The 21,638-nt window shown below is 42.7% G+C and overlaps 1 protein-coding gene across 5 annotated transcripts; it reads right to left on the minus strand.

Moving 5' to 3' along the window:
* Positions 1-199: 199 nt before the first annotated feature.
* LOC105925046 (coiled-coil domain-containing protein 28A) lies at positions 200-20,458 on the minus strand. Of its 5 annotated transcripts, none has more exons than XM_036134869.1 (5): positions 20,348-20,417; positions 19,891-20,094; positions 19,612-19,793; positions 19,368-19,522; positions 200-322 (listed from the first exon to the last, which is right to left on the minus strand). In XM_036134869.1, exons 2-5 carry the CDS (start codon positions 20,052-20,054, stop codon positions 215-217), a joined length of 609 nt encoding a protein of 202 aa, XP_035990762.1. In that variant the 5' UTR covers positions 20,055-20,094; positions 20,348-20,417; the 3' UTR covers positions 200-214. The 5 variants fall into 5 exon arrangements, with proteins under 5 accessions (XP_035990762.1, XP_035990761.1, XP_035990760.1 ...); XM_036134868.1 differs by lacking the exon at positions 200-322 and adding an exon at positions 1,903-2,097 and having other exon boundaries at positions 20,374-20,458; XM_036134867.1 differs by lacking the exon at positions 200-322 and adding an exon at positions 1,903-2,097.
* Positions 20,459-21,638: the final 1,180 nt, after the last annotated feature.

Consider the following 21,638-nt stretch of genomic DNA (forward strand, 5'->3'; position numbering starts at 1 on the left):
GTCTTCCTGGGAACCTTAAGTGGGGAAAAAGGGGTGTAAAAAGCCTAGGAGTTTTTCTAGGGAATGAAGATTTTCAGAGCCAAAACTGGGAGGGAGTGCTGGAAAAGGTAGAAGCCAGGTTGTCTAAATGGAAATGGTTGCTACCCTCACCTGTCCTATAGGGGAAGAGCTCTGATAGTGAATAACCTGATCGCATCATCTCTGTGGCACAAGCTCATCGTGTTGGTGCCACCATCAGGCCTACTAAAAGAGGTGCAGCGGCTCCTGGTGAACTTCTTCTGGTCCGGTCAACACTGGCTGAGGGCACCGGTCTTGTATCTCCCTGTGGCAGAGGGAGGACAAGGACTTGTAGACATTCTGTCCAGAACCGCGGCTTTCAGACTGCAGACAGCACAGAGGTTGTTGTATGGTTGCAGTCGCTGCTGGTTAGCTCCTGCTCGACTGCTACTCAGGTTTGCTGGCCGGCTTGGGCTGGATAAGCAGTTATTTCTGCTAAGATCAAGTGAAGTTGACCTGACAGGACTCACACCTTTCTACAGCTCCGTGATCAATGCCTGGCAGACACTGAAGGTCACAAGAACTCAGGACCCTGGGACAGGGATGTGGATCTATGAGGAGCCATTGTTTCACAACAACTTCCTTGGAAACCCCACGTTTTCCTCTGCTACATTAAGAACTAAATTTGTGCAGGCCGGCATTACTAAACTGGGCCACCTCATAAAAGCATCCATGGAAATGCTCGGTGACATCACCAACATCAGGTCCTCCAGAGTGCTGAGTAGGATTGTGGAGGAAGTCTGGCAGTCCCTGTCTGAGCCACTAAGAAGGTTTGCTAAGAATCACGCTGCCCAGTGGAAGGATGACGGCATGTACATTTTTCCCTCTCTGAGCGTCTGTCCTGCTGCTGAGGACTGGCAGGAGGAGAATGGTTTTCTTCTCACCATGAAAGCACCAGTGCTGGGTACTTTCAGCTCCTGTGGGAAGAAGCAGCTCTATTACAACTGTGTGAAGGTGTTGAACCTTTGCTCTCTGGCTGGAGTGAAGGAGTCAAAATGGTGTGAGGTATTTGCTTCAGACGTTACCCCTAAAGGCAGGTGGGGGGTCCTGTATAAACCCCCTGTTGAGAAAAGGATGGCGGACCTTCAGTGGAGGATGATACATGGAGCAATAGCCACGAACAGACACAGAGCTCACCTAGATCCAGGCACTGGGGAGGGCTGTCCATTTTGCACACAGAGGGAAACATTAGAGCACCTAGTGGTGGGTTGTCCTCGGCTGGTTGATCTTTTTAGAGTTCTGAAGGAATGGGTGGAAGCTTTAGGAGAGGTTTTCTCTGTCCCTCTGTTTGTTTTTGGACCCAAATACACAGTAAGGAGAAAACTGACATTGGTTTTAATAAATTTTTTATTTGGGGTGGCTAAATTAGGTATTTGGAGGACCAGGAAGAATCAAATGCTGGGTCAGGGTTGGACAGATGTGGTGCGGAGCCTGAAAGGTCTGGTTGCGGCTCGTCTGAGAGTAGAGCATGCTTTCTACACACTCACTAGTTATTTGGAGCCTTTTAGGGCTCGGTGGGGGATCAGACATGTTTTATGTTCTGTAGAGGATGATGGTTCTTAATATTTAACTTATCTTTGTGTGTGGTAATTAGTTGGTTTTTATCCTGATGATGGAAATGAAGTCACTCTCTCTCTCTCTCTCTCTCTCTCTCTCTCTCTCTCTCTCTCTCTCTCTCTCTCTCTCTCTCTCTCTCTCTCTCTCTCATGTTGAATTCACTGTGCTTTAACACATGTGGAATTATATAATTATCAAAAAAGTGTGAAGCTGCAAATATATCTTATATTCTAGGTTCTTCAAAGTAGCCACCTTTTGCTCTGATTACTGCTTTGCACACACTCTGCATTCTCTTGATGAGCTTCAAGAGGTACTAGTTTGCCCTTTTGCTTTCACTCTGCGGTCCAGCTCACCCCAAACCATCCTGATTGGGTTCAGTTCCGGTGATTGTGGAGGCCAGGTCATCTGGTGCAGCACCCTATCACTCTCCTTCTTGGTCAAATAGCCCTTACACAGCCTGGAGGTGTGTTTGGGGTCATTGTCCTGTTGAAAAATAAATGATGGTCCAACTAAACCAAACCAGATTGAAAAGCATATACCTGCAAGATGCTGTGGTAGCCATGCTGGTTCAGTATGCCTTTAGGTTTGAATAAATCCCCTAACCCAGCAAAGCACCCCCACACCATCACACCTCACGGTGGGAACCAGGCATATAGAGTCCATCCGTTCACCTTTTCTCCGTCGTAAAAAGACACGATAGTTGGAACCAAAGATTTCAAATTTGGACTCATCAGACCAAAGCACAGATTTCCTCTGGTTTAATGTCCATTCATTGTGTTCTTTAGCCTAATCAAGTGTCTTCTGCTTGTTGGCTGTCCTTAGCAGGGGTTTCCTAGCAGCTATTTTACCATGAAGGCCTGATTCACACAGTCTCCTCTTAACAGTTATTCTAGAGATGTGTCTGCTGCTAGAACTCTGTGTGGCGTTGACCTCCTCTGTAATCTGAGGTGCTGTTAACCTGTAATTTCTGAAGCTGGTGACTCTGATGAACTTATCCTCCGCAGCAGAGGTGACTCTAGGTCTTCCTTTCCTGGGGCGGTCCTCAGGTCAGCCAGTTTCTTTTTAGTGCTTCATGGTTTTTTGCCACTGTACTTGTGGACACTTTCAAAGTTTTCCCAATTTTTCAGACTGACTGGCCTTAATTTCTTAAAGTAATGATGGCCAATTGTTTTCCTTTACTTAGAATTTGTATTATGGCAAGAAGAAAAAGCAGCTAAAAGTCTATTCAGTCGAACTATCAGCTTTGTATCCACCTGACTTCTGCACAACACAACTGAGGGTGGACACCTGTGAAGTGAAAACCATTTCAGGTGACTACATCTTGAAGCTCATCAAGAGAATGCAGAGTGTGTTCAAAGCAGTAATCAGAGCAAAAGGTGGCTACTTTGAAGAACCTAGAATATAAGATATATTTGCAGTTTCACACTTTTTTGATAATTATATAATTCCACATGTGTTAAAGCACAGTGAATTCAACATTCAAAGTGAATATATACATATAGATAGATAGATAGATAGATAGATAGATAGATAGATAGATAGATAGATAGATAGATAGATAGATAGATAGATAGATAGATAGATAGATAGATAGAAGTTTAACAATACATTTATTAAAAGATTTAAAAAGTTACACAACTACCACAAACAACCATCAGTAAGACACGATTTACAAAATCCAAATTATCCTAGCATACTTCCAAAGACAAGTTCTTCATTTACAAGCTGACACAGAACATTTTTGTAGCACCATATTCTGGAAAAACTTTCCAGGTCTTTCATCGTCCGATAATAATTAAAATCTATTTTCAAACGAGCTTTCAACATCTTTACAAACATGAACACAGCGTCATCATCCACAGCTTTCTCTATTGTGTTTTTTCTGCTCATATAAATAGCCATCTTTGCTTTTCCAAGAATAAAATTAAAAAGCTGGCATTTAATTTTAGTCTTCTGAGAGTATCTGTACCCCAAAATGAACATTTGTTTAGAAAAAAACTCTCCATATAGTCCAAACAAATTTTCTAACATTGCAAATACTGGCACCAAACGAGCACACTCCATAAAACAATGAAACACAGTTTCACGATTAGTGCAAAATGGGCAATCATGACTAACATCAGAGTTAATAATAGAAATAAAAGCATTCACAGCCACAATGCCATGTAAAATCCTCCACTGTAAGTCAGCTGCTCGTTTGATTAATGGTGGTTTGTACAGCGCTCTCCACTCAGGTCCAACATTGTCACTAAGACCTAAGTGAGCTCTCCATGGAGTGTCAGTTCTGCCATTTAATTTGTCCCTCTGCAGAATCTTAACAAAAATTTTATACATTATTTTACTGTTCACGTCTTTAAAAACAACCTCAGAAGAGATCTCACTCTTTAAAAACGGTCCAACGCAGTTCTTAAAATCCGGGGAAATGTTTAGTGAAGGGAAAACATCATTCTCATTAGGTTCAACAGAGCCATTACAATAATGATGCAACAAAGTCCGCTCACTACCCGTGAGGGCTTCTCTCCATTTACTAAGCAACAGTGCAATAAACCGAGTCGAGTTCACTTCTAATCGGGAAGCAAGAGGAGCTGCATTATCCAAGCCTGCTCCTGTAAGCTGGACTACATGTCCCAGAGTCACCACATTTGAGAGACAGAACCGCCTTAGAACAGTTGGCCCCACCTGACAAACTGCACTGAACCGTGACCCATAGATGACTGGTTCTGAAGCAGCCAGTATAGTGAGCTGTGTTGTCCGAGCCACTTCTTTTTCAGCAAACTCCACACCTTGAATAATCCACGATAGAAAACAGGAAGTTCTTTGACATTAGGCTGCTTTAAGTCCATCAGGAACAAGGATTTGTTCAGTCTAAGTCCACCTAACTGATTCAGGATAGAGCAAGCCAACGGCCTCCACACTAAATCAGTAGGACCACACAGAAACCTCTGTAGGAACTGGAAACGGAAAGCAGCCCCTCTGCTGCTGAGGTGGATCAGGCCCTGTCCTCCATCGTCCTTCGGCAAATACAGCACACTCTGTGGCACCCAGTGCAGTTTGTCCCAGAAAAAGTCAACAAGAAGGGCCTGGATCTTTGACAGCAGGTCAGGTGGGGGGGTCAACACATGATAAGCGATGCCATAAAGTGGACGAAACCAAATTATTAACAATTAAAACTCTGCCTCTGTAGGACATCTTTGTCAGAATCCATTTCCACCTTGTTAAACGACCTTTCACCTTATCTAAAACATTTTCCCAGTTTTTCAAACCAAAAGATTGATCACCCAGAAAAACTCCTAAATATTTGAGCCCTCCCTTCTTCCAAATTAACCTCCCAGGCAATTTTAGTTGATTCTCCAGATCACTTCCAACACACAGAGCTTCACTTTTATCCCAGTTAACTTTTGCTGAGGATAAAGAGCCAAACTGATTGACATCTCTTACCAATATGTCAATATCCTTTTGAGTATTCACTAAGATGACAAGGTCATCTGCATAGGCCGACAGCTTTAAAGATCTATTACAACCTGGAATGCCCAATCCCTGAAGGTTACGTCTGAGTTTATGCAATAATGTCTCAAAAGCTAAAGAATATAACATGCCAGAAAGGGCACATCCTTGTCTTATTCCTCTTTGAACCTGAAAAGGAGCGCTCAAACCACCATTAATTTTTAGCACACTCTGAATGTCACAGTATAAAACCTTCACTTTATCAATAAAACCAGGACTAAAACCAAAAGCACTCAAAGTGAGCCATAAGTAATCATGCTCAACACGATCAAAGGCTTTTTCTTGATCACTAGATATAATTCCAGCTTTCAGGCCATACAGCTTACAGATGTCTAAAAAATCTTGTATCAAGGCAATATTATCAGAGATCAATCTGCCTGGTACACAATACGTCTGATCACAGTGGATCACTTTTTCCATCACTTTGCTCAGCCTGGTTGCCAACACCTTAAGCCGGGCGTACACTGTACGAGTTTTTCCCCTTTTCGGGCCGATTCTTCAGTCGTGCGAGCATTTTTTGAATCGGGCCAAATTTCAGCTTGATCGTAGAGGGGGGGGGGGGGGGGGGGGGGGGGGGGAGGAGGGGGGACTGGCTTCTCACGACTACCTCCCGATCAGGAATCGGACGATCGTGAAAATCAAACATGTTTGAAATTCAGTCGGCTGTCGTGAGGTTTTCGTGAGCGCATCCTGCTGTTCAAGCAGAGCTACGAGGGGGCGCCCTCCACTCCTCTCCGTCCCCGCCAGCGGAGGGAGGGAAGCGGGCGTCCCTGAAGCAACCTCCAGCCGGTGTTAGGGAGGGCGAGCCGTCCGGTCCGCGCAACGCGCTGGCCGCCTGTTTCGGCACACCTCCGCGGTCCGCGCGTTTCGGCACTCCTCCGCGGTCCGCGCAACGCGCTGGCCGCCTGTTTCGGCACTCCTCCACTTGCTGGGGGGGGGGGTGGGGGGGGGTGCGGGCCAGGCGACCTACCGTGCCGCGCGGCCGCCGATGCGTCTCGTCTCTCCTCTCTCTCCCCTCCGTTCCCCCGACGCCCGGTGCCTCCTGCGGGCCTCGCCAGAGCTGGGCTCGAACCCCTGCTCTGGGTCCCTGTCACCTACCGTCGCTCGCCTGCCTCTGCCACCACAGCGAGCGGTCCCAGAGGGGACACGACGTACAGTGTGAGCAGTCCGGTCTCGTCCGAGCGTCGCGCCGCACAGATCGTGAGCGGTGAACTTTTTAAACCCCGCGGTTCCGTCGCACAGTTTGAGATGTATATAAGTACCACGACTGAAAAACTCGTACAGTGTACGCCCGGCTTTAGAGAGGAGCTTGTAATCTGAGCAGAGCAGTGAAACAGGTCTCCAATTTTTTATAAACTGTAGGTCACCCTTTTTGGGCAGCAAAGTAAGAACCGCTCTTCTGCAGCTAAGTGGCAGACGGCCACCAGCCAGACTGTCATTCAGTACTGACTGCAGATCTTCCCCCACTACTGACCAGAGAGACTTGTAGAAGTCCACAGGTAGACCATCTATTCCAGGAGCTTTCCCACTCCGCATGCCCTGCAGAGCTGTATAGAGTTCATTAGCAGACAGAGCTTCTTCCAGCTCTATGTTACTCTGCTGCTCCACCTGAGGAAGACCAGTGTAAAAACTCTGAGACATTACCTGCTCCTCTCTGTGCTCACATTTAAACAGTTTACTGTAAAAAGTGACAGCATGTTTACGGATTACTGTATGATCATTTAGCACCTGCCCAGTGTCACTCTTTAAGCTGTGAATTAACTTTTTTTGTCCATTCTTACGCTCTAGACCAAAGAAAAAGTGAGACGGAACGTCCATGTGAGCTACATGTTGGAAACGGGACCTAACAAGAGCCCCCTGAGCTGAGACACCCAGCAATTTAGCTAAATCTGTCATGATTTCGGCACTGTTGCCTGGTCTGATCTCTCATGTCACACACCTGTTCTAGCTCCGCCCGTTCCTCATCACTTCAGATCTGTTCCACCTGCTCTCACTAGTATATAACCAGCTTTAAGACCAGGCAACAGTGCCAGTTTATTTCGATCCTAGTGTGAGACTTATTCCAGCGTTTATTATTCTGACTCCTGATCCTGACCTGTTTGCCTTTCGACCTCCGAGCCTGCTCACTCCTGTCTGATTCTGTTTGCCCGATCTGACCTCTGCCTGTCCTGACTACCCGCTGGATCTCTGCCCCGTGTACCGAACCTGGAACCGTGACCCGACTCCGTCCTGGATTATCCTTCGGTACCTCACTGGCTCTCTGATCTCCTGGCTCCGACCTTCGACCACGTCCCCGACTTCGGCTTCGCTCTACGGCTCATCCTGCTGACGTTTGCTCTCACGGTTCTGATCTCCTGCCTGTCCTCCGACCACCGTATCACCCGCTGCTGGGACTTCATGAGCGGCAACCGCCGCAGCGAATTGACGACCCGCCTGCTGGGACCCACTGGGGCTGAACTGAACATTAAGACCAGGTTAGTGACCGACACGTTTGTGTGCAAACACCTTCCGATAAGCGTGGTCACTAACCTGCCGTCTCCTTCTGCAGAGGATCCCGCTGTAGACGCTGACGCCTCCCGCTCCACACCTGATCTAAATAAACTGTTAAACTTGAACGGTTTGTCTGCCTCGAATTCTGGGTCCACCGGTTCTGAGCCTAACAAAATCAGATTTTTTAGCTTCCAATAACTGAGTATGGTGTTGGTCTCCTGTGGCTTCAAACAAATTTCTTAGCTCCTCCACCTCAGACTCCAGAGCCCTGACTGAACCCATCAAGGCCTTGGTGACATTCTGAGTGTACTGTTGACAGAACTGTCTTATCAGGACTTTTCCAAAATCCCACCATTGTTGTAAAGAAATAAAATCAGATTTTGTACTCTGATGGTTTTTCCAAAAAAAGGCAAATGTATCTTTAAAATGTCTGTCTTCCAATAAGGCTGTGTTAAAATGCCAATAAGCACTACTGGCTTTCACACACCTTATAAAAACAGAAACTGTTACAAGTGAATGGTCAGAAAAACCAACAGGGCTGATTAAACAACTTTTAAAAATATTAAAATGATGTTTAAAACAATAAAAACGATCAAGCCTGGCCATAGACAGTAAATTATCTTTAGCATGTGTCCACGTGTACTGTCGCTGCACACCATGAAAACCTCTCCACACATCACACAGCTCCTGAGCTTCCAGAAGCTGAATCAGGCGAGTGCCAGAGGCGGCATGAGGCTCTGCATGGTTCCTGTCTAAGCTGTCTAAGCTGCTGTCCTCAGTACAGTTAAAATCACCTCCAACAAATAAATATTCCTCACTGCTACATTTTTCAATAACCTTATTCAAAGCAACTAGACCCTCTCCACTCCCAGAACAGGAGCATATATAGTAATAAACACCATTGTAACTTTCTCATACGCTGCTCTTATTTTCAACAGACGGCCTTTAATGACCTCCTCAGATTCCACCGACTGAGGAAAAAAATTTTTAGCAAAGAGAACTCCAACCCCACCACTGTTACTGGTCTTATGACTTAAGAAGGATTCACCGGTCCATTCTCTCCTCCAGTCAGCCTCATTATCAGCAGTACTGTGCGTTTCTTGTAAAAAAATTATATCTAACTTTTTAAGAGAGCACAACTTGAAAAGAGAAGCTCTTTTCGCATCATCTTTTGCCCAATTTAGGTTCAAGCTGCCTATACGAATATCTCCCATAGCATAAAAAAGTAGAAGTGAAACAGAAACTAAAAACCAAAAAAGAAAATAAGAAAGATTCTTAATGTTATTCATCATCTTCTAACTGCTTTTTGACCTTTTGCACGAGTTTTTTAATACGGTAGATTTCCTGGTCAGTGAAGGCTTTTTCCCCCAGGACTCCAGGACTTCTCAGGAAAACCTTCACTGAGTCAAGGAAGAGCTGTAGATCAGGAAAAACTTTTTCCACTTTGACATTCCTGGCTCCCTTTGTGTCCTGCAGGAAGCTTTTAATACTTGTTAAAGAGTAGCCACTCTTCTTGTGAGTCCACATCTGTGAGGAGGCCAGAGACTCCACATCACTCTCCTCATCACCTTCACTGTCACCTGACTGCTGGCATTCACTATTAGGAGAAACTTTTTTCACTTTACAAACAGATTGACGCTCTTCATTTGGTTTCCTCTTTTTAGTATCATTAGAAAAATCTTTATCTACCAGCATTTCATCCTCCTCCTCCTGAGAACATCCTACCTCCCCTAATTTGATCTGTGTGGTAACGCTGTCAGTGTGTGACTGCTCAGTGATTTCTACTTTTGAACCAGAGAAAGCAGCATCAGAACCAACAGCACCAAAGTCCCTGTTGGTATCTAAACCAGGATCTTCTGGGCCATCAAAAACTACATCAGCACCTGAACCATCATTTCCTAAACCAGCAGAATCCAGCATATCATTAACAGAAGCAGCTGCTCCTTCATGCCCAGCTTGTTGTCCGTTTCCCTCCTGTGAATTCTGTGACCTGTCCTCCTGTGTGCTCTGTGAATTCCCCTCCTGTGTGCTCTGTGGATGTTCATGATCTGAAACTGATGAAACAGTCTCACTGTTGTTTTCTTTAGCATTTTGTTTTTGTGGACAGGAGTGCACTATATGGCCCTCCATTCCACAGCCAAAGCATTTCATTCTTTCTGAAGAAGTATAAACAGTGTAATCAAAGTCATCCACTCTAAATTTCAGTATTAAATTTAGCTCCTCAGTGTTATTTTTCAAAACCATAAAAACCTGCCTTCTGAAGGAAACAACATGTTTAAGGTGCGGCGATTTACAGCCCAGAGGGATCCGTTTAATAGGAGACATTAACTGCCCGTGTCTCGCCAGTTCTCTTTGTAATGTTTCATTACTAATAAATGGAGGGACTTGAGATAAGATGATCTTTTTGGCCGGATTAACTCCATGAGTCGGTGTTACGCCCGGTGAAAAACACCGGGCGTAACCACTCAGGAAACCACCCGCCACAAACACACAAACAGCAAAACTAACTGAACAAACAAACAAACAAAGAATAGAAAAGATAGAAATCGCACTCACGCTGAAACGCGCACCCACTCTCACAGTCCTCCACTTCCAGCATTGACTCAGAGAGAGAGAGAGAGAGAGAGAGAGAGAGAGAGAGAGAGAGAGAGAGAGAGAGAGAGAGAGAGAGAGAGAGAGAGAGAGAGAGATCTATTATTTTTTTCTACCTCACTCCTGTTTATATTGGCTGTTTTCCCAGATATATATCTAAAAAAAATCTCCCCCACAAAAATAAAGTTCCACACACAACACCCCGTTTCATAAATGTTCCATTTATTGACTATGAGGCGTTAAAATACGCTGGATATGGTTCACATTAATGAACAGCGACATCTGCTGGTCATTTAAAATACCTGTCCTGAGTGTCAAATTTGCCATGTCTGTTCTGTCGCAGTTAAATCTCTCTGACACTCAATAGATGACTTTATTCCGAGTAAACCCTGTAGCTATAAAAATTATAAATATATATTACATCTAAATATATGTATATATTTATATATGTATTACACCTGCTTTAATTTAAAATGCAGAAGTTTCGATGAGGGCAAAAAATACAACGAAAGTTTCTCCATGCCATGCCTTTATTTTGAAGGGCACCGGACCGTCGGGCTTGAAAGCCACGCCCACTTCTGAAACCGAAAATTTAATGGTATTTTCGTTTTGGGGGCGAAAACAAAAAAAACAAAATCAAGCTGTTTAATGGATTTTGGTTTTATGTGCAGAAACCACAAAACGGGAAAACGGCCATTTTTCTGTTTTTTCTATGTTGAATTATACCGTTTAATCAAACTGATAAAAAGTACCTTGGTCCGTGTATCTTTTGGTCATTAGAAAAGGGATTTTAAAAAAACAAATGGTTATTTGATTTTTGTTTTAAAATACAAAAATTAAAATAATTTCTTATTTTCAGTGTCAATAAGGGATAATCAAAATTTTAAAAATGATTTGAGTTTTCTTTTCAATTTCAGATAACAAAAAATTTAATTACTTTAAAACAGAAACAAAAAGGCCCATTTGTTCATATTCCAAGACCGAATGTAGTTATTTACTGTCAGGGTTTGTTTATCGATGAACTCAGGACGCGCACACGGGACTAAAGTTTAAGAGTTTTTATTTAAAGGAAGTGTGCTGGATGGCGGATGATGAAGACCGGAGGTTCAGGGCTGCAGAAGGTCAGGGGTGTAGGTGATGGCAGGAGCTAACGGGCCGGAGTGAGAGAGAGTCACAACTATACAGGCCGCAGGGAAAGCTCAGTACTGCTCGGCTAGCAGGGCCCGTAGCCACAACAGCTTAGCAGTTCATTGGAGACACCAGGGCACAGAGCTGAGCTTCACCAGGGCGGCTAGTCAGGTTAGCAGAACTTGAGAGACACCAGGGCACAGAGCTGAACTTCTCCAGGGCGGCTAGTCAGGTTAGCAGAACTTGAGAGACACCAGGGCACAGAGCAGAGCCTTTCCAGGATGGCTAGTCCAGTTAGCAGTTCTCTGGAGACACCAGGACACAGAGCAGAACTTCTCCAGGGACAAACAGTAAAGTATGAGTCTATAGAAAACTGGCAGGACTAACCTTAAACAAGAAAAACAAATCTTCCAAGGCAAAAACGGGGACTGGCATGGAAAGGTGTGGAATGATGACGGCCCAGTGCTGAACTGAAGGCGGAGGCAGGTTAAATAGAACACTTCACAGGTGGAACCAGGGTCTGGCTAATTGACTGGTAAATGATATCAGGTGTGACTGACTGCTGAGGAGGTGAAGTGAAAATTGACAGAAAATAACTGATGACTGAAAACTAACAATAAATAAAGTCAAACCTAACCCAAAAGAGATGAAAAAATGAAAATAACAGAAAAACAAAGCCAAACCAAAACTCAACCATGACATTTACGTGACAAGAGCGCCAAATTTGATAGGGTGCCAGTGTTGCAGAATGAAATGTACTTAGGCGTTGTTTTGCCATGTCTAAAATCATAACTGAGTAATGTTCTTTTAACCGCAGAAGTCTCAGCACAGATATCACTAGTAAGATTCAAAGATTCTATATTGTCAACCCGTGTTACCATGGTTAAATTTCCTTCAGGACAATCCGGGTTAGAGTACAAGCAACAGACAATAAATAAGGTGTAAAAAAAAAATTCACATTATAGTGTGCTAAAGAAAAAATAAAAAGATTATGTCAGAGTCCGAGGGCTTTGAAATCAGTCCCTTTGCGAGTGACATGAGCCATGCTCAATAGATTAGTCGTCCTTAAGTACTTTTGTGCAATGATTTTAGGGTTAATTTACAGAAATTTGCATTTAGATATTCCTGAGAGAAATGTGCACATAGGCAATAGCAGTATAGTGATTGTAACATATGATGGACTTTAACATTAGATGGATTGTAAGATATGATGAATATTTGATGAACAAACTTTCAGCAGAGGGTGATGACCGCTGCAATACCAGTGGAGTGATTTTAATGTGTTGGACCACTGTAAGAGCTGTGAGGGTTCTTGCTGTGCAGTGGGCTAAGGCAGCCCACTGCACAGCTGGACTAGGAGTTGCAGGTTTTTGCATAACGTAAAACATCCAGCTGTGGTATTTGAAGCAGATGATGTGTCCTCCTCCTCACTGTGAACCTCATATAGTGAGCTATTGGAGTAAAACTTGATGTGCTGAAAACACCAGAGGCTCCAGGAAAAAGCTCCAGAGCATATGCCCCTAAAACTTTTCAAATATAATTTCATAAATTAATTTCTTAAAAAAATGTATATATATTCTTGGCCATTAATAATTATTTGATTTTCCTGAAATTTCAAAAGCATAGTAATAGTGACACCTATTTGTCTTATGAGTATAAGAAAATAGCATGCTGCCAGAAGCAAATATAACAGAAATTAAAACCGCAAGCGGTGATGATCGGCCCTCGCAGCCAAGCGCCGCTCTGGCCTATTGGCCACCGCGGGGGTTCGCGCACAGCCGGTCGCCAGCCACCGCAGAAGTTGTCACGCATTTTTCCTGCCCGTCCACCGGGCGATTTACACGAACGCATTTGGGCAGCACGCCCCCACGACTCACAAAAAAATCTGGTGAAGATCGGTCGATGCAGCGAGGAGATACAGCCGTTGAATAATGAAAATGCATTGGGCCACCGGACCGGACTAAAGCGTTCAGCGGGCCGGATTCGGCCCGCGGGCCGTACGTTTGACACCCCTGGTTTAAACATTAGTATACCAATTTAATCAATGGTATCTTACTAGCTGTTAATCCAGCTTTATGTCAAAAGTTAACAAAACCTTTTTAGTTCTTTAAAGTTAATTGTTATTTCATGTGTTTAAGGGTTTTGTTTCTTGCATTAAGACAGCTTTTATGAACGTTTGACAGTTAAATTGGTGGATAAACACCCAAAAGAAATACTGTAACCGTAACACTTTATCAATTGGAAATATTGCTAAAGTATTACTTTAGCAATATTCCATATGTGGCCTCTGGTAATAAAGTCAAAAATCTTGATCAGAGCTCTGATTACCCCTTATGTTCCTAACAGAGCACTTTGCTCTCAGACTGCAGGTCTGCTGGTGGTTCCTAGAGTCTCTAAAAGTAGAATGGGAGGCAGATCCTTTAGTTATCAGGCTCCTCTCCTGTAGAACCAACTCCCAGTTTTGGTCCGTAATGCAGACACCCAGTCTACTTTTAGGACTAAGCTTAAAACTTTCCTTTTTGACAAAGCTTATAGTTAGAGTGGCTCATGTTACCCTGAGCTACCTCTATAGTTATAATAATAATTGAACTTTATTGATCTCACAATGGAGAAATTCACTTCTGTATTTTAACCCATCCCCTTGAGGAATTATTACACTGTTACACATTCATCTATGGGTTTGTTTATCATTATAGATCTATAACCTGATTGGTGAATCAGGCTGATTTTCATCAAGTCTTTATGGTGAACATTTTCCCCTCAGCAGCATAACTGAAGCACACAGAGGTTCCCGCTGCGTCTTTATGCACGATCCAGCTGCTGATGTCTCCCTCTTTTCAGCTCAATGCACTTCTAGACTGTTACAGTTTATAACCAGCCCGTTGCCAAAAAACGCATCCCCTGCTGTTTCATAGAAATATACACTTGTAGTTGATGTAACATTTTCTACGTGTTTACACATGTGTTCTGAACTTCTAGTGTGAATTTCAGGTGTGTGGGACAATTTTTAGATTAAAAACATAGGGGGGTGCGTTTTTTTGGCAGCCCCTTTGCCAAAAAACGCACCCCCTGCTATCTCAGAGGAGTTGACACTTGTATGAATGTATTCCTGTATATCCATCTGTAATTAAAGGACAAGGGTCAGCAAATGCAAATTCTGCCCTGTAAAACAATGACAGCGCAATTGTCGCTCTATGATCTGAAGCCCCATTTGGAGCTTTTAAATAGGCTTTTGAAAAGCTTTGGTAATTTGCTGCTGTAATATTATAGATTTTTCAGAATAAAAAGCTAGCAGGTGTGCAGAATCAAAACATAACAGAAATACAATTATAGAGCATTCAGTATTGTAAGAAAGCCCACACTGTTTCTGGATAAATAGATTATTGTATGAGTTAAGTTCTATTCCGTTTTATGCCTCTTTCCTTGTAAGTTTGAAATGTCCCATGCTTGCAGTTTCAAAACTCACATCAGCTCTCATGGTTTATTGTTATGTGTGAATGACAAGAGACCACAACAAATAAATCAGCCGTACCTCGGATAAAAACTTTGGATTTAATGTTGTTCATAACACCCGTACTTTTGTAAACGAATCTGCCAAATACACACAGTTTTTTTCACACTAGAAGTAGATTTAAACGTTTTTATATAATTAATATAAGAACAAGTCGCTCCGTTGGTCGTATTTTAATTCGTTTTCCGTCGATATTCATTTGTACAGAGCGAGGCGCGCTCCCGCGACAGGGGATGCATATCTCGGCAGGCATGCACTTTTGAGCATAACACCGGCTCACTTTTACCACTGGTTAAGACTAAAATTATTCATAACTCTGATTACTCTTCCTGCTGCTCTGTTAACATGAACTGCAGCAGGAATTACTGATGGCCACAAGTTGTGAAAGAAGCCGAAACAGCTCAGCAGAAGGCGGAGTTTTGTGGTCCGCAGCCCAGATGGGCTTTGTGATTTTTATGCGTGAAAAATGCCATGTTTGCGTGTGAAATGCCATGTGTTGCGTGTGAAGTTAGTGAAATGCGTGTGTCACACGGTCAATGCGTGAGAGTTGAGAGCTATGTTAATACTTGTTTCTACTTCTCCAAAATTATACTTCAAGAAAACTATTGTGCTGTCCTTGGGCCATATGCAGCTAGGACAAAAGTTCCCCACACAAAGCTTCCTTTTCTTGCGTTGTCTGAATTCCCAAATCTGGCTTTAAACATTGTTTTTGTAAAAAGACAAATATTTTTCCAAGGCAGAAGCATGTAGAACAAATTCAACATTAGCAGTTTCCCTAGCTTCATAGCTGAAAAGCAGCTTTTTACCGGAGCAAAATACGTCAAAGATCTTTTTTTAAGGTGAGAGCACTCACTATCTCACGTAATTCACATAGAGATCTAACAAAGTTGTGATGTCTCACTCTGATTAAATATGAATCCAAAACGTTTCTAACCGTTTTTACCATGGATTTCCTCTGACTAAGAATTAATTAATATCTTATTTATGTAATGTATTCACGACATGAATTCCTTGCTGTCTTAACAAAAGGCAGAACAACTATAACGTTACTTTCTATAATTATTACAGTTTCTGCTGAGATGTCAAATTCTGGAGAGTGCTTAGACACCCTGACACACAAATATGGATTAACTTCATTTCAAGTGCACTCGTGAACTTGTTTTAGTTGATTTAGTTTTCTTGATGTACTGTAGAGCGTGATGAGGTCTGTTGTGGTATTGTGTGCACTGGATTGAGGGGACAGTTGGTGTTGTCTGTCAAACCCAATCTTCTTAAGCTGCAAATTCAGTAAAGTTACAAGATATATATATATATATATAACGGTTGCAGTTACAGCTCAAACGTCGTAACAACACTTCTAAATCTGAGTCTGACGCACAATTTCAAATACAAACACGAAGCAGTTTGATTTTTGTCCGATGACGAGCGAGCGAGCGAGAGAGAGAGAGAGAACTGGTAAAGCAGCACATAGTAACAATAAGTCTAGCGCTCCATAAAAATGTTATTAATCAGGGAAATCTTTCTGATTGTTTCACAGCGGTTACCTGCAGCGGGTAAACACGCCCACGACAACACACTTAGGCTCCCCGCAGCCCATTTCTATCGGAATATGCGCCAAAACTGCCTCTTTAAAATGAACTGCACGGTGCAGTCTGCGCCTGTCTGAATTGCAATGAAAAGTATTACACATCTATGCGTGAGCATAATCAAAAATTCCCCCCAGGAGCAGCGTTTTTTTCTTTTTTCCCCAGGACCCGCGGTAACGACAGCGGTGTTCTTACGATGGAGTATTAGGGCCACACATGAAGAGAAAAAATAATTTTGCCATGACGAGATTAAACTGGTGCAGATCAGTTGATGCAGCGATGCATTTGGCCACCGGAGGCAGTGGCGACCCACCAGCTTAAAATGTATGTATTGACATCTGTACCAAATCTCATGTCTCTACGATGAAGTAAGTGAATAGCAAAGGGTCCTTTGAAAATTGCTAGGTGGCGCCGTTGAGGCATTAGGTCACGCCCACCAAAGTTTGTTATGGATTCCTGTTGGGGGGTGGATAAGGATGCATCCAAGTGAGTTTTAAGCAGCTCGGCCCAAAAATGTGGAATTCAGAGCCAAACGTATGGCAGCGGCGTTTGAGGTGACTTCACCACGCCGCCACGCTCTCCTGCTCCATAGAATCCACTTGGGCCTGGAATCCACAACACAGCAACATGTCTTCTGTCTGTGGACACAGTTTCATGTTGATTAGCTCAGAGGGGTGACATAGCGACTGTTAACAATAAAACATGACACTTCCTGTTGTCAGGGGGCGTGGCCTAAGCAATGTCATCATTTGACCATTGGATATTGTAGGAGACCTAGTGGTGATCAACTACTGAAAGTTTGGTGGCTCTGTGAGTTTTTGTGTATGAAATATAACCGTTTTGTGTTTCATGGCGAGTAGGTGAACTTTGACCCATGCTCACGCCCCTTCAGCATGCTCAAAAACTCACCGTTTTGATAACTTTTAATTGGCCATGCCTTATGATCAGACTGCCCGAGTTTCAAGCTGCTCGCTCAAAATCTCTAAGAGTTCGATCAAATACCAATGCTGTAAACGTCAAAAATGGGGTCAAAATCAGACCTTCAATCTAAAATGGCTGACTTCCTGTGATATTTACACTATGACATTAATTGTAAATTCTGAGCGTCTTGGTGAGCTCTACCACTGTACCAAATCTCATGTCTCTACGATGAAGTAAGCGAATAGCAAAGGGTCCTTTGAAAATTGCTAGGTGGCGCCGTTGAGGCATTAGGTCACGCCCACCAAAGTTTGTTATGGATTCCTGTTGGGGGGTGGATAAGGATGCATCCAAGTGAGTTTTAAGCAGCTCGGCCCAAAAATGTGGAATTCAGAGCCAAACGTATGGCAGCGGCGTTTGAGGTGACGTCACCACGCCGCCACGCTCTCCTGCTCCATAGAATCCACTTGGGGCTGGAATCCACAACACAACAACATGTCTTCTGTCTCTGGACACAGTTTCATGTTGATTAGCTCAGAGGGTAACATAGAGACCGTTTACAGCAAAACATGACACTTCCTATTGTCAGGGGGTGTGGCCTAAGTGATGTCATCATTTGACCATTGGATATTAAAGAAGACCCGATGATGATCAATTACAGAAAGTTTGGTGCCTCTGTGTGTTTCTGTGTAGGAGATATAACAGTTTTATTTTTTGTGGCGAGTAGGTGAACTTTGACCCCTGCTAATGCCCCTTCAACAAGCTCAAAAACTCACCGTTTTGATAACTTTTAATTGGCCATGCCTTATGATCAGACTGACCGAGTTTCAAGCCGCTCGCTCAAAATCTCTAGGAGGAGTTTGATCAAATACCAATGTTGTACACGTCAAAAATGGGGTCAAAATCAGACCTTCAATCTAAAATGGCCAACTTCCTGTGATATTTGCACTATGACATTAATTGTGAATTCTGAGCGTCTTGGTGAGCTCTACCACTGTACCAAATCTCATGTCTCTACGATGAAGTAAGTGAATAGCAAAGTTTTTAATTAGTCACCATGCATCTGCAAAGTTTGGTGAGTTTTTGAGTATGATAAAGCCCCCAAAAAGGCCCCTCTTTAGGGGGGCAGAATAATAAGAATTAACACTACACATACAATAGGCCTTCGCAGCGCTTAGCTGCTCGGGCCTAATAATAGAGTCTGTGAATAAGGCCTTTGCTCCTGATTAACATGGTGAGATCACAGCAGCTCCTACATGGTGAGCAACAAATAAAACCCCTTGCAATGATCTGTTTCAAACTCCAAAGTTTCAGGGAGTTCCATCAAACTTAACCCATTTTCAGTGCAAAATCTTTGCACGTTTCTTGTGTAATATCCTCTTGCTAGCCTACCACACATAATTGTGATAACTGTCCTGAGATTTCTATGGGTGACTGGCTTGTTTTGCCAAATAACAAATTCTAAAGTCAACTTAGTAAGGTTAAAAAAAATAATGGGCTAAAGCAACACTGGCACCTTATCGAATGTGCCGTTCTTGTCACGTAAATGCCCACATGTGGTCCCAAAATATGAACAAATGGGCATTTTTTTGTTTCTGTTTTAAACAAATTTTATTTTTTGTTATCCGAAATGTAAATTAAACTCAAATAAGTTTTCGAATTTTGGTCATCCCTTTTTATCACTTAAAAAGTTTTAATTTTTGTATTGTAAAACAAAAATCAAATAACTATTTGTTTTTTGTATTTTAATCCCCGTTTCTAAAACGAAAATCAAATGACCAAAAGATACACTGAACAGAACAGCAATAATTTCAAATGAACAGGACATGCTGAAAGATAAAAATTGAAACTCTAATGGTAATAAGGTGTTCTTTAGATTTTTATTTATTTTTATTTATTTTTTTTAAATGCTTTTCGCAGTAATAGCAGAGCGTTTGTTGTGGCGGTTTTTAACAGATATTTGGGCTGGAAAACCTTGACTCTGAATGCTTGGATCTGCCAATACTGAAAAGTAGCAGCCTTACATTAAGAAGTAGCTTATCCATGTTGGTGTCAGAGGCCATTTTTCGCTGATCCTCAGGCATTTCGTCAACCTCACCATAAAGGTCAAAGTGCATGCGTGCCAGCTTCTCCTGCATCTCTCTGACGTGCTCCATCTGATCAATGGAGCACTCATTGCCTGTGACAGCAGATTACAACAGAAAAGCAATTAGAAGATGTGCAGCGGATCATACTCACTGCTTGCTTCCTCTGTCAGCTCCACATTACCAAAGGCCTGCAGTTTCCCAGAGTGAAAGTCGTTGAGGAGGCTGAGCAGACCGTTTTCCATCTCCTGCACATCTGACACATCAGTTAGGAAGGAGTGCTGAATGATAGGCGCGGCCTGATTCTGGTTCTTATTACGTTTACCTCCCAAACCTTGTGGATATCTCACTTTATCTCTCACTCCCCTGCAAAACACAACGGCATATCAATAAAATACAGGTTAACGTTGATTTTGGCATCCTTTTTTTCTAATTTGTCCAGAATGATAAGATGGAAGACGACCTCCTGCTCCTATTTTTTTGGCCCAACATGCTCCCCGTGTTGTGGCTGTAGCCGACATGCCTTCCCCAGGAGGAAGAGCTGCTTTTCCGGCCTGAGCCTCCGCTCTGTGCCGCTGGGTTGGTGGAGGTCCGGGGACTCTTGCGCTTTAGCTTCCGCTCCTCCATGGCTTCATGTTACGCAGCGGTTCTTTCTCAGCAGCCGCGTCTAAAAGCACCAGACGGAGGCAAAAACGTACAGTTAGCTGGGTCAAACTGAAAGAAAATAGGTTAACCCAGCCCACTAAACCTCTATTAGTACGTCTTTTAAAGACGTAGCATCTAAGTTACAATTTAAAATCTAACGATGACTAACACAATCAGACACAACCACAACAATGAAATACAAATCTAGAAGCAGGAGTGACACTTAAATAGAAGAATTAAAACAGTTGCTAAATAATTAAACATTCACAACGTACATAGTAAGGTTAACTAGCTAGCTTACAGCTGTAACTTGTGAAACTTCCTGTTTGGACGCTTAGATCCCATAGACATAATATAAGAGTAGACCCCTCATGGACTGTCGCGGCGCAGGAATTACGGCCGCCATCTTGGGGCGGTCGACCTGCTACCCTAACCTGCTGATTCAAGCTGAACACACTAATGATACCTCAGCACTGTGCGGCTTATTTTTGTTTAAATCGACGGACTTTTGACGTCTGGGCTCGAGGGATAACTTTTCACAAGTAAGATTAAAATATATTGTTTATATTATAATGTAATTTTTCTAATATTACATAGTGAGATACAGGTCTACACGTCCAAGTTTTTGTGACTTAGTCTCTCCAAAATTGCAGCTTTAGACATTGATGAATAATATATATATATATATATATATATATATATATATATATATATAATTCGCTAATGTCAAAGTTCTGATGCCTTCACAGAGCAGCTAAAATATAGATAGATAGATAGATAGATAGATAGATAGATAGATAGATAGATAGATAGATAGATTTTTTTGTTATGGCCTGGCTGTTGGACCATAACAAATCAAAGGGAAGCCACGCATGGGAAAACTTAAAATGGGATTTATTTAACAAAAATCATAACTGGTTGGAGAGAGAGAGGGAAAGAAAGAATGAGCTGAGCTCCTCCAAGCTGCTCTGATCTGAGCTGCTCCCACCTGGGTTTGATCATCTGGTGCTTGCGCTATCAGGTGAGTAAGCTGGCTGCCGTCAGTCTGGCCAGCTGCCTCCACTTCCAATCAGCACCAATTAGAAGCTCTACACAGGGACTCAGATGAAACTATCTATCTATCTATCTATCTATCTATATATATATATATATATATATGTGTGTGTGTGTGTATATATGTATGTATGTATGTATATGTGTGTGTGTGTGTCTGTACATGTACAAATGTGTTTGTTTATGTAGTAATAAAAAAACTTATAAAAATGTGTGAGTGGCTGTGTTTTGAAACATACATCCTGTCAGAATATTCTATTTATTTTAGCCCCACTAAGATTATTTAAACGCACTGGACCATTTGTTATAATAGCTATAGTTTTAAAGTTTTAAGCAAAACAAATGTGAAAATTAGTTCAACATTTAACGAGTTATAGTTGATTAAATTTGATTTTGCACCTGGTTAACACATAGACTGATCGGAGTTGTCGACCGCCCCAAGATGGCGCCCTTAAATCTCGTCAGCGCCTATAGGCGAGAGCGGTCGATGCGGGGTCTACTCTTTGGCCGTTT

The sequence above is a fragment of the Fundulus heteroclitus genome, unplaced genomic scaffold (genome assembly GCF_011125445.2).
Source record: "Fundulus heteroclitus isolate FHET01 unplaced genomic scaffold, MU-UCD_Fhet_4.1 scaffold_920, whole genome shotgun sequence".
Classification (NCBI taxonomy): domain Eukaryota; kingdom Metazoa; phylum Chordata; class Actinopteri; order Cyprinodontiformes; family Fundulidae; genus Fundulus; species Fundulus heteroclitus.

What these genes read in the sequence shown, in the direction of transcription:
- LOC105925046 (XM_036134868.1), bottom strand. Translation starts at nt 20,054, where the DNA reads ATGGAGGAGCGGAAGCTAAAGCGCAAGAGTCCCCGGACCTCCACCAAC. An exon ending in CAAAAAAATAGGAGCAGGAG is followed by an intron (nt 19,794 to 19,890) that starts GTCGTCTTCCAT and finishes TGTGTTTTGCAG; the next exon opens with GGGAGTGAGAGATAAAGTGA. An exon ending in TGGATAAGCTACTTCTTAAT is followed by an intron (nt 2,098 to 19,367) that starts GTAAGGCTGCTA and finishes ATTTTTCAACAG; the next exon opens with GACAATGACCCCAAACACAC.